General features: G+C 36.3%; 1 protein-coding gene across 1 annotated transcript in view; it reads right to left on the bottom strand.

The window, feature by feature from the left end:
• LOC123877522 (octopamine receptor beta-3R-like) overlaps nt 1-10,183 on the bottom strand; it is a 52,670-nt gene extending 42,487 nt beyond the window's left edge. The window contains exons 1-2 of the mRNA XM_045924325.1: nt 10,126-10,183; nt 9,812-9,889 (exon numbers count right to left, since the gene is read on the bottom strand). Of these exons, the coding sequence (XP_045780281.1) occupies nt 9,812-9,889; nt 10,126-10,183 (136 nt within the window). The remainder of the gene's footprint in view (nt 1-9,811; nt 9,890-10,125) is intronic.
• Between the last annotated feature and the right edge of the window lie 3,753 nt (nt 10,184-13,936).

The raw sequence follows: 13,936 nt of genomic DNA, 5'->3' as shown, positions 1-13,936 counted from the left end.
TTTACAACAACATAATTTTTGTAAGACAAAATATTCTTAGTTACAAGAGAGTTGGCGATCTACACAACAGGCTGACTAGACACCGTAACAGGCTTGCGACTCCTACGCTCCGCCTCAGGAAGGTCCAAAAGTCGTTTGTGGGAATGGGTATAATCTTTTATAACAAAATTCCTCAGCCAATTTTGGACTTGCCTTTACACAGGTTCAAAAAATCTATTAAAAATATGCTCCTGAGAAAAGCATATTATACTATCGAAGATTATGTAAATGATAAAAAAGCGTGGATTTGACCTGCAATTCGCTCCAGCAATGCGCAGGACTTCAATTGCTTTTATACATGGCATAATATTGTATATCAAATCTTTGAAAAGAGCAACCGCCGAGTTTCTTGCTGGTTCTTCTCGGTAGGAAAGGCATTCCGAACCAGTGGTAGATGCTTTTGACGATTCAAAAGAACTTGTAAAAGTCTAATTGAATAAAAATATTTTGAATTTGAATTTGAGTTCAATTAAATCAAGAGAATTATGGGGAAATTAATGGCCTTTCTGATACAATAATTGTACTCTCCATCTTACATTTTGATAGTGTTTTCGGCAAAGGTCAGATGGTATATGAATGTTAGTTCGATATCTTAATATTGGTGTTTATCTAACTCCATAGGTATCTGACCCATATTATAATTTATAGTTCGCGACAGGTCGAGATGACAATTGGGGTATGAGGCGGGAGGACGCCCCGCTCACCCGCACGTTACCCGTGCTATCCCACACCGGGTTGGGGTTGTGCAGGTGTGCGGGGCATCCCCACCCCTATTGCCAACTCGACCTGTCGCGTACTATACATAATAAAATAAAAGGAAAAGTGACTGACTGACCAATGAACTCAAAGCTCAAACTACTGGACGAATCGGGCTGAAATTTGGCATGCAGATAGATAGCTATTATAACGTAAACATCCGCAAAGAAAGGATTTTTAAAAATTCAACCCCTAATTAAAATAGCGGTCTATTTCTGTTTATCTGTGTCTTGTAGATGCTTGATCACAATTAAATTAATAAACTTAAAACTGACAGTCAAACCAATTACCTATCAATTTGATGCCAATTAAAATTTAAACCAAAGGTCCGTAAAGTGGTCCGTAAAATCAAAGATTTCAACCAATTTGCTTATCAAATCAAATCTGTTTGCCTTGAGTTTTCCTTTTGCTTAACAATTTATTCGAACGATTGAATTTTAAACTACTGTCTGTTTTTACAGATGATCGAAATCTTCATGCGTAATAAAGGTTTTTGCTTTTACTAGAACTTTAGATTAGAACCAATAATATTATATTTAGAGAAGTTGTAACGTATAAGTGAAGGTGACAATAACTAGAAAGAACAAGTGAAGGTTACAGTAACTAGAAAAGAGCTCATAACTTTCAAACGGCTGAACCGATCTTCTTGGATTATAGCTAAGAACACCCTCGATCAAGCCACCTTTCAAACAAAAACAAACTAAATTAAAATCGATTCATTACTTTAGGAGTTACGATACCATAGACAGATACACATATACACACTTCAAACTTATAACACCCCTCTTTTTGGGTGGGGGGTTAAAAACTACCGTAATTGGGTCACATTGCGTACTGAGCACACATTTTATACGCAATTTGATATGGACGTATTACCTAACATATCTATAGTAAAATAATAAGAAATATTATTGCTGGACCTCTTTCTTCGAATACCGGTCTACTTTTTCACTATTTTTATTCACAGACAAGTTAGCCGTTGACTGCAATCTCACATGGTGGTAAGTGATGATGGACTCTTAGATGGAAGCAGGCTAACCTGGAAAGGTTATGGTTGTTTTTATTAAACCCACTTCTTTGGTTTCTACAAGACATTGTAGCGGAACGCTAAGTCGCTTGGCGGCACGGCTTTGCCGCTAGGATGGTAACTATAACTTTACACTAGTAGTTAGTAAGCAGGTACATAGTCTTCTCAGACTTGGGCGCGTTTGGAACCCTCGTAGCTTAAGTTTTAAGTTTACTTTATTATTTACCACCACTATAATATCATCTTTCAAATCTAAAAAATCGGACAAACAAAAGGCGTACAAGGAGTAACAAACATACACACACACACACACACACATACACACAAACTTTCGCCTTTATAATATTAGTGTGATAACTGATTTTGATTTGATATTTACCATAAAAGAGTGCGATGTGGTAAGGTATAGAGTGAATCATGAACTAATAAGGGATAACTAAATCATAACCAAAATCCTTGCATGGATGAATGAGCTATGATTACCCGATCACTTAGCTTGCATGATTTAGTTTGGACCAACATTTGATCATCTTTGTGTTTGCTTATTGGTAAACTTGGTTATATTGAACTTTTATACTTGCACTGATGAATACTAAACTCCAAAGTTTAGAACATCGGCGTAAAGTTGCCAGTCTATCGGTATTCTACAGGATATATTTCGGAGAGTGTGCACAAGAACTCTTTGACCTGGTTCCTCCTTCACCTTTCTACCATCGTACTGCCAGGCATCGTCAAGGTCTGCATCCGTACGTAGTCGAAATTCCTCGAACACGTACAAAACGATTTGCTTCCTCTTTCCTAATTCGAACCGCTAGGATATGGAACGCCCTTCCGGCGTCAGTTTTCCCTTCCACCTATAATATGGGTACCTTCAAGTCAAGAGTGAATAGGCAACTTCTAGGCAAGCGCGCTCCATCTTAGGCTGCATCATCACTTGCTAGCAGGTCTGATTGCAGCCAAGCGCTAGTCTATATAATTTAAAAAAAAAAAAAAAAAAATATTTGAGAAGCCCTATTATGAAGTGTACATATTGGAACCATGTATTATTGTTATTGAATATTGTTATGTCATCATCATCATCATCATCATCATCATCATCATCGCCTGTGGATGTCCACTGTTGGACATAGGCCTTCCCTAAAGAGCATCACCACATCCGGTCCTCAACCTTCCTCATCTAGCCACTTTCTGCCAGCCGCTTTATATTCTGTAGTAGTATATACATATATAGTTGGCGGACATCACACACCTTTGGGAACATTATGGCGTACTCTCATACATGCTGGTTTCCTCACACTGTTTCCTTCATAAGTACTTAACTACATAACGTCATATACTTAACTGCCTACAAGTGTAAATAAAAAATTTATAACACCCCCGACAAGTGAAGGTTACACAGTAACTAGAAAAGACCTGATGACTTTCAAACGGCTGAACCGATTTTCTTAGATTATAGCTAAGAACACTCTCGATCAAGCCACCTTTCAAACAAAAAAAACTAAACTAAAATTGGTCCATTATTTTAGGAGCTACGATGCCACAGACGGATACACAGATACACACGTCAAACTTATAACACCCCTCTTTTTGGGTCGGGGGTTAAAAACACACATAGTACTCGTACATAACAACGTAGAAAGTTAGAGGTGGGTGCTCTGGATCGAACCCTAGACTCCCTTACATAACCATTGGCCATTCTACTACCATTCTACTCGTAATTATCAAGACACGTTAAGATGAACGGAAAATTTTCCTAACTTAAAATAGATTTTAAGTTATAAACAGTTTCTCAAGAAATTAAGTTCTAAAGTGGGCAATTTATTCATTAATTTCACTCTTGATAATATGTCAAGATAAGGTATTTTTATCAGTTTGGATACAGACTTGTAAGCTGTCTCCTTAATAAAATTCTAACAACTCGCACACCTTCATCGTCACATTCATCTCTTCTTTGGAGGGTTAGGGTTTGATTTTTGGGCAATTAAATATTAGGTGCTTGCTTTAACAGTGAAGGAAAATCATGAGATACCTGCATGCCTGAGGCATCTCCATAAGTAATCTCCATAGGTATGTAAAGTTTACCAATCCACACTGGGCCAGCGTGGCTGATTATGACAACTATGAATAATGATGGGATGATTATATGTAAAGTCATATTATTATACCTACAGGCATATGGAGAAGACATGTCAACATCACTTCTGTGTAAACCCTGTCTTAAACTGTTTAATAATCTTCCATTAGTAGAGTAATTACTTTGAATCCGAACGTATTCATAAAAATCGGTCGAGTGCGAATCGGTATCGCACGCGAAGGGTTCCGTGCTGTATAAGAAATAACATAAGAAATATTTTTTATTATTTTTAGATTTCCATGGCAGTCAATTTGAAGTGTTATTATTTGTTGTTATAGCGGCAATTAAAATACGCATTCTATGAAAATTTAAACTCTCCATCTATTACGGTTCACGAGATACAGCCCGCTGACGGACAGACAGCGTAGGCTTAGTAATAGGGTTCCCGTTGGTACACGGAACCCTAAAACGACCCTAAATATAGATATTGATTATCATACATCGATGATTATCACCCACAAGTTTAAGCATCAATACGCTTCAGTTCAAAGCAAATGTCCATTTACATTCTCGAGTGAGCTTCAATTAGATATTTACCCGCTTGACTTGCAACAGACATAGATGTGGTACTTGAGAGAACTGAATGTATGTGATACTTAATGCAATACCTCCAGAAAATATGGCTGAAAACGGCAATGCGCAAAGGATCAGCCTGGCTGTGCAGCACGGAAATGCAGCCAGTATTCTTGGCACCATTCCATGCGAGCATGATTAGTATCGCACTTCTCACTATCACACTAATATTATAAAGGTGAAAGTTTGTGTGTATGTGTGTATGTGTGTGTGTGTGTATGTTTGTTAGTCCTTCACGCAAAAACTACTAGACGGATTTGGCTGTTTGGAATATCCTGGATTAGCACATAGGCTACCTTTTATCCTGGAAAATCGAAGAGTTCCCACGGGATTTCGAAAAACCTAAATTCATGAGGGCGAAGTCGCGGGCATCGGCTAGTAATTAGATAAGGCTAGCCTTAAGTTTTATTGCAATATTTTCAGTAGTTAAAAAATACCTCCTCCATCAATAATACTCATATACCTACTTTAGTTTTCCTTAGTTTACTTAAAAGGTTTCTAGCAATTTATTCATTCATATAAGCGTGTTAAGTTTAAAAGCGTATCTCTCATAATTTCAGCGAGCACTATTAATACATTATGCATACACAGCGCCTCACAACGGTTAACTTTGTTGTCTTTCCTATTTAAACTTTAACTTATTTGCTTAGTCGTTGAAAAATAAAAAAATGCATTGTAGCGTTTAAATTCCTGAAGTATTTTTTTAATAACCTTAAATATGGTTTTAGTACACAAGTGGGAATACCCGGATTCAATCACTAACTTGATTTAGGGAGATTATTGAAAATAGCTGATACCTAGCTGTGTTTGGGATAGCAACTCCAACAGAAATAAGTGTATTCTAGTCTAATACTTACATTGGAAGCTTTTACTAGTGAAAAGGCGGAAAATAATAATTATAGGACGTGGAATTGTAGTGATCTGGATAATACATAGCATACTAAACTGTGCGAACTATCGAACGTTATTGATTTATTGATTTGTCGCGGACATGACGGATATCTCCCAAGCCGCTTTTCAAATGGCTGTCATGGCATATCTATCAGACGCGTTCCATTGATTGTTTTACCTTTACGCTTAGTTAGTTGTTCTACACAAATTACAAAGACAAAATTACTACAAAGATTCAAGCGGAGAAATTATTATACGCAACCTGACCGTTGCGTACCCAGCCGCTGGCTGACGCAACGGTCAGATTGCGTTGCGTAAGCGTACCACGTACTATGCGTAACCCGGTGTGTCAGGGGTTCACGCACGTCACTACGCACATGTCACGTGTACGTGCTGCATACGCAATGGTGTGAACGAACTCTGAATCACAAGAATTCTACGGAGTCTCGTGATAAAATTATCTGATCTACACATAAATTTGAGTATTTGTTTCAAACTACTCAGCATTAGTTACTTCGAGTTGATTCACTCGGTAGTGACTAGAGTGACCATCTTAAACCGGCAATGTAATATTGCCAAGCGGTTTACCATTTCCTACAATGTCCTCTCTAGTCGATAAGCCAATTAGTGTAGGGGTCTTCATTATTTTGTCATCCTTAGGCTGCTTTTCCACCAGAAATGTGCTATGCTACGTTGCTATGGATGCGTTTGATATCCACCAATCATATTCATTGGTGCACGTAGCTTAGCACTGGTGGAAACGGATTCAACTAAGATATGTTTTTTATATGGAAGAATGCGTGCTATGGATGCCTGCTATGGGCCGTCGCGAGTGGTGTAGCTATATGCAGGCACGGCAGGCCGTGTGAGCGCTTCCCTACTATCGATACATCGCATAGCTCGAGCTGCGCATCTTTCTCGCGCAGCTACTTTGCGGCGGCGCATCTTCATAGCGCATCCTCCTCGCACAGCTACATAGCTTAGTATTGGTGGAAACGGTTACATATTTTCGTAGCGTAGATTTCACATCTTCGTAGCATAGCTGCATAGCACATCTCTGGTGGAAAGGCACCCTTAGCGGGCTCAAAGTGAATTTCTCCTTTCAATATTGTATGTAGTTAACAACAATTTGTATGTTTGGTGTTTGTTGATATTTTTATGTTGTCACATTATATACTCGCATCATATTTTAACAAAGCTAGCGACACCTCCTTTATGAAGATACAATAATATAATTAACAGTTTAAGAGTTAAGATGGAAAAGATTGATGAGTTCTCTTGTAGTGATGAGCCTTGTTGCCTTATAAGTGGGAGATTCTGAGCTTAAATCTTAGCAGGACTAATTCGCAAATATATTATTTCTTTATTGGTTTTGGTCTGGCGGATTAAGAGGCTTTGGTTGTGGCTGAGCCGCTAAGCAATTAAGCGTTCCTGTTTTATGCCATGTACAAAATGCCATACTATGACCATGCCATACAGTTTTTTTTTTTAATTTTCATGGTGTCTATGTAAATTTTCATTATTTGAGTGGCAATAGAAATACACATTCTCGGAAAATTTCAACTCTCCTATCATGGTTCACTAGATATAGCCCGCTGACAGACAGACAGACAGACGGGCTTTGGAACCATTCGGGTACGGAGCCCTGAAACCAACGTGCACACGGATATAGTCACGGGCATCAGCCAGTAATAACGTAAACATAAGTTGTCAAACTCATAGTAGACTTATGGTAAAGGCAGCAATGTCACCCCAGGTGTGGTTCAAAGCAGGCTTTACTCTTAATAGAAGCTTGTATAGGCTTTCAACGCCAATTTAGTGAAATAATCGCCTTTGTGCCGAGCTTACACGGTCTGGTAAAAGCATATTTCACTTGTTACATCTATACTTGTTAACCTGCGCTGTAGTTTTACAGACAAATTTAAACTTACCTGTTGCACACGTTTTTTGTAACTAATTTTTAAGCTAAATAGGTAGTCTTGAGGAGTATATTAGTTTATTTTAATGTAGTTATATTTTTGGTTTTAGTGTTTTGTCTACGTAATTAAATTATGAAAATAAATATCATTATCAAGTCAAGCTATTGTCGATTCACTATTGAGTACAAATCTCAGAAAGAGTAGGCCTAAAATATTTACCATGTATTTGCCGAGTACGGATTGGCAGCTTATGAAAATCTGTATCACATTACACTTCACACTATCACACTAATCACACTAATCACACTAATATTATAAAGGAGAAAGTTTCTATGTGTGTGTGTGTGTATGTTTGTTACTCCTTCACGCAAAAACTACTGGACGGATTGGGCTGAAATTTAGAATGGAGATAGATTATACCCTGGATTAGCACATAGGCTACTTTCATCCCGGAAAATCAAAGAGTTCCCACGGGAATTTTAAAAAACCTACATCCACGCGAACGAAGTCGCGGGTATCAGCTAGTAATATTATAAAGGCGAAAGTTTGTATGTTTGTTACTCCTTCACGCAAAAACTACTGGACGGATTAGGCTGAAATTTAGAATGGAGATAGATTATACCCTGGATTAGCACAAAAGCTACTTTTTATCCCGAAAAATCAAAGAGTTCCCACGGGATTTCGAAAAACCTAAATCCACGCGGGCGAAGTCGCGGGCATCGGCTAGTATGTATATGAATGCAAAAGTATGTCTGTCTGGCTGTTACCCTTGGTTACACCGTTCGAGTGCTACATCGGTTCTAATATCCCGGAACAGAAATATTGTAGAGAGTTTTGTTTGAAGTCAACTACAGTTATAATATTTTATTTTTACATCGGAAAATGCAAAGAAATAGGGTTCTTAAGACACTTAAGAGGGCTCTCTCCGTCACTCGTTTCATACAATCGTAGTTCCAATTTCATTTGAATATTAAGCAACCAAAGTCCATGAAATTTTGCAGACATATTGTAGAAACTAATATCTATGTCTGTAGTTTTCCAGATTTCTGTTAAAATATTCGGTTTCAACGTTACGCGGTCTTAAAAAATTTCATACAAATCTTTGAGCCCCTGTAATTTTAAAAGTACATATTTTTTGAAAAATTTAAAACACCACAGACACAGATATTAGTTTCTAGAATATGTCTGCAAAATTTCATGGACTTTGGTTGCTTAATATTCAAATGAAATTGGAACTACGATTGTATGAAACGAGTGACGGAGAGAGCCCTGTTAAATTAGCATGAATGAAGTCGCAGAAATCAACCAGTCATATAAATAAAGTAAGATAAATAAAATTTCAAGTTATAAACTAGGGGAAGGTAATTGACTAGATACCTACAGACCGCTTTTTAAGTCGGCCTCATCTTCACTGACACAGATTTATATGTAGGTAAGCTAGGCCGCGCTTCCTTCCAACCCAATACGTTTTATAGTATCAAATGCGAGTCTGGACTAGCTCTTTTAAGAGGATCGTCTAATTGTAAAATGTAATACAAAAAACGATAACGTTTTTATCTTCATAAAAGTAGTCCAATTCTCATAATTTTAACCCCTGACCCAAAAAGAGGGGTGTTTAACGTGTGTATCTGTGTGTCTGTGTATCTGTCTGTGGCTTCGTAGCGCCTGAACGAATGAACCGATTTTGACTTAGTTTTTTTTTATTGAAAGGTGTCTTGATCTTGTGGATTGGTGGTGGATTGTTCTTAGCTATAATCCAAGAAAATCTGCTCAGCCATTTGAAGATTATTAGAGGTTTTTGTGTCGGGGGTTTTTAAATTTTAAGTTATTAAGAATGTTGTAGATATATTAAAGACTTTTGCTCGTACGTTTTAATTTTAAAGAATTATTGCTTATGTTAAAAGTTATTAGCGTCTAAATATCTATATTTTTGACCTAAAATCATTCTTGAATTTTTTTTTAAATATAAACAAACTAAAATACTAGAAAAATAAAATGTAAGAGCCTAGATTAAGGTGTATTGACTCCCTAAAAAATAACTCAATTGAATTTTTAATTCAACATTCAATTTCGGACAGTTTAAATATCTAAATCCAGACGACGAAGTTGTGGGCATCAGCTATATTCCACTATATTCCATCCGATATAAAGTTATATTTTTTCGATCCATTAATTATTTAAAAAGAAATAAGTTTGTAAATATTTATTATTTTAAGCCGAAGCTGTAGGTAAGTATCAAATTTTTTTTCTAAAATATCTTCTTTCTAACTTATTTACCATTGCATTGCATATTACATAATTATGAATGGCAAGACAAATATGCAACAAATGGCTAAAACTGAAAAATATACATAGTTAGGTACATAAAAAATTATAGAGCTTTTTAGTAAAATAATGCTAAACGTCAAACCTAGCAGTTTTTCAAATTTTCGCATACCAGTTTTAAACAAAAGTAAAAAAAAAATACAATACCTTCCAATCCATAGAGTCCGCTCGCATTCCCTCTCACTATGATATTGTACGTTTGCTTGTCAGATAGAAACTTATCCACTTTTTACATAACAATATTACGTGCGGAACAATATACAATATTCACTCATACCCGTAATATTTACGTATATCTTTTCAAGAGATGATATTGCGTAGACGTGCTACGCGATCGGCCTACGACGGAGAACTGCCGTAGCAGCTACGGAGCTACATAGCCGCTACGTGTGCTAATATCTGTGTTATTTGTCTCGCTTCCGCTTATTAGGATCTGTATGTTTGTTTCTGTCTCTAAATACGGTATCTCAATACAGTGGCTGTAGCAGGCTGTTTGCTGAGGGCTTCAACGGGAATCATTGTTGCCGTTTTGCGTAAAGAATTTTCTTTTGTCGAGCGTGTGATCTCTCCGTGTGACGGGTTAAGATCGGGAGTTTCGACTCTAGATTTATAGCTCGCTTTATTTTTGAAATGTCAAGATTTATTTGTGTCACTTGTACTAGAGTGAACGAGTTGTACCCTCTTGTACCTAAATAGAAAAACACTAAGTGTACTACTGTAACACTAAGAGAGAGCCAGCAAGGGCCAGACCTTCGTTATTTTATAAAAGCTGTATATATAAGTTTCTCTGCGTATTTTCATGATCTTAGAATAAGCAAACTTTCTTCTAAAATCAATGGTCATGATCACGATGGCTTTGGGAAACATTAGGCAAAAAAGGTATAAAAAATCTTACTTCAACGTAAGAAATGTATTTTTTTTATATTTTCTTCGGAATAAAATATTGCCAGATAGTCTTCGACTGCATCATCACTTACCACCAGATGAGATGGCAGCCGAGGGGTAAGTTGTATGTGGATAATAAAACAAATTCAAGCTATCACTGCACCTTTCATCGAAATCAGTTAAATATATAGCCGTGAAAAGCTAGCACACAGATAGACAGATAAACAGACGCACTTTCATATTTATAATGATGAATTTTAAAATGTGTTAAGAAGGCAATTTGAATTGTAGTATAAAAAGTTAATAAAAAATGCAAGAGTTTAAAGTTGACAGCATCTTCCAGGTGAGTATGAACACTTTCTTAAACTATGAGTTATGACCCTTATGTTAAATGTGTTAAGAGCTATATTATAAAACTTTATTAAACTCTAAGGTCGAACATGAATAAGTGAATGAGCCTTGACCTTTAGATTGTAAGCCTTAATGACATGGTTTTATGTCCATTGATAAAATATTACTGAGTTCATTTATATAAGCTTACTTCTAATGTTACAACATTCTATTCACAGGACATTAATAGCTATACTCTATCCACGGAGAGAAGTTAATATAGGGCTTTCTCTGTTACGTAAGCTCATACAAATGACAAAAGACAAAAATAACAGTACTACTGTAACTAGTATTTGCATATTATAATGAAACAAGATAATGTTCAAAATGTACAATAAGAGTTGAAACAATGGATTTAAAACTTCGTACTGACGAGGGTATCTTTATATGTCATGTTACGATCTCCTGAACCAGAAATTTTATTTGAGCTTGAGAGGTCTTAAGCCATGCTCATTAAATCCGAGTAAGGGATGTAAAAGTTCTCATTATCGATAACCAGTTGGAATTTAATATCCATACTACAAAAAATTACTTTAAATATTTTTCACTACATTACAAGGAACCAAAAGCTTAATTTGCTATAATCTGTTAAACCAGACAAATCTGTATGGTGCATGCATCATGCGATATGCATCGCTCACCCTCCCACTGCTAAACATGCAGGAAAAGCTAGCCAACCTCGCAGTACCACACAAATCCCAAAACCACTCGACGCACGTTTCGCTTCGACACCAGAGCATCCTCAAGAGATGTAGCTATAATCTTGTACCTTCAAGAGAAGAATGAATAAGCCTCTAGGCAGCGCTGCACCTTAGCCTACATCATCCCTTATCTTACTACTTGGTGTGATTAGATTAAAAAAAATTATGGCGCGGAATAAAAACCCTGATTAATACCCTGTGGTACTTTTTGATTTTACGGGATAAAAAGTAAGCTACGAGTATATCCGTCTACCGTGTGCAATCTATCCTTTACACATCAAAATTGTTTAAACAGATGGATTGTGAAAAGGTAATAGACAGATATACATACATACACACTTTTGTATTTATAATATTAAGTATTATTACATTATATTGATCCTTTGGAGACAGTTATGAGTGTTTTATGTACATATGTTTTGCAGGTCATTTAACTATTGTACTGTGTGTTTCCATAAAATTGTTAGTAAATTAAATTAAGTATGAATAATGTGGATTTATGTTTGACTAATGAGATACTTTAACTGTGACTAGTTTGTTGGTAATAGAGTCATTAAGCGCTTTAAATACTAAATTATAATTGTCAAAAATATCAGAATCATATCAGTATAAAAAACCCAAAAAACTCTAAATGTATATAAGATCTTCTTAGTGCAAAAGCGCATTGTTTTGTAGAATACAATAAATATTAAAGAAATTTCAAAACTTTCCTTTAGTTCTTTACTTTCCTTGAGTAGCTTTGTCTACATGAATTCTTAAAGAACTTTGGACTTCTCCGGCTCTAGTCTCTATATATAATCTTCAGTTAAGTTTTCGATTTTCCTGTCTTTTTAAGTGTTAATGTTACTGTCTATGTTTTGTTAAGAATTTTAAACACAAAAACTATAAGTGATTCAGATTATGAGATAATATTATCTCATTAACATTTGTTTTTTAAGAGGATCGTTTAGTTGTAAATTTTCACACAAAAAGCGATAACGTTTTCATAATTTTTAGAAATGTTGTAGATATAATGAAGAACTATGCTTGTGCATTTTAATTTTAAAGAAATATTGCTTTTGTTAAAAGTTACTAGCGTCTAAATATTCATATTTTTAACCTAAAAACTTTCTTGAGTATTTTTTTTAATTTAACTAAATTAAAAAAAACACACTCAAGAAAGTTTTTCGTAAAAACATTATTTCAAAAATAAAATGTAGACAAATGCCTACTGGAAAAAGAATTTACCCGAAACGACATAGAAATCATTAGCAGCATTCAGAAATAGATAGCATTTTTGAAAATACCACTTAACAGCAGGCGTTGTAACGACCCTACATTTTACATCAAAGTGTTATAAAATAATATTAAAAAAAAAAAAAAAAAAAAAAAAAAGTATTAAGATTTTTACTTCAATTTTATCAAAATCAGGTCAGTGAATACTTGTAGAGATGAACTTACATATACGAACATAAAATTAATTTTTCAATTTTCGAAAAGAGGCAAACACCGTTTCGCATGTCGGTGATGCAGAGACGCGATCGACCGCGGCCGAATTGCGTTGCGTTGTGTGCGCGGGCGTCGTAACGCTCGGAGCAGAGTCGAAATCAGAACGTGAACGAAGTAACACCCGCACAGCGGGACCGCGTGCATTTGCGTCGGCGGGCGGTGCCTGCGCGGACGTCGTAATGCGCGGAGATAATTAATTTGTTTAAATTCTGTACTGGGGCGATACATAAAGTTTATATTAAAGAATACTGAGTTGATAACTCGGACCAAGTTGGTGCTTGGAGAGAAACACTCTAAGCAAATATTCTAATAGAAGGGACCACTTTAATTACACAGATATATTTGTTATATAGGGGCGATACCTCCTAAGATCTAAAAGCGATTTATGTTTGAACTGTTGACGACGTGGCTGCTCAGGCGGGGAGAACCGCATGTCCGCCGGATGCTCGGTGATCTTTGCTTGAGATGGCTAGCGATGATATTAACTATCTGACATATAACAGGCGCGTTGGATGAAACTTATGCGAGGGAGAACCCTAGTGCCTTTGATGCTTTGTAAATCCTAACTGAGGAGAGCCTAGTGTCTTAGGTGCTTTGTGAATCCTTTGCTGAGATGATTCTAATGTGCTTTAATAACAGACTGACCGCAGAGGGCAGGTAATACTGCTGTTCTGCTTGTATTCTGACATTCGTTGGAATGCGTAACCACCTTGCAGTGGTTACTCAATATCAATAACATACCAATACAAAATTACGCTAATACATATGTACTGAAGGTCGGGTTAAGGCCTGTGGATATTCCCGCAGT

Source organism: Maniola jurtina, chromosome 24 (genome assembly GCF_905333055.1).
Source record: "Maniola jurtina chromosome 24, ilManJurt1.1, whole genome shotgun sequence".
Taxonomy (NCBI): Eukaryota; Metazoa; Arthropoda; class Insecta; order Lepidoptera; family Nymphalidae; genus Maniola; species Maniola jurtina.
This window is presented reverse-complemented; position numbering and strand designations above follow the sequence as displayed.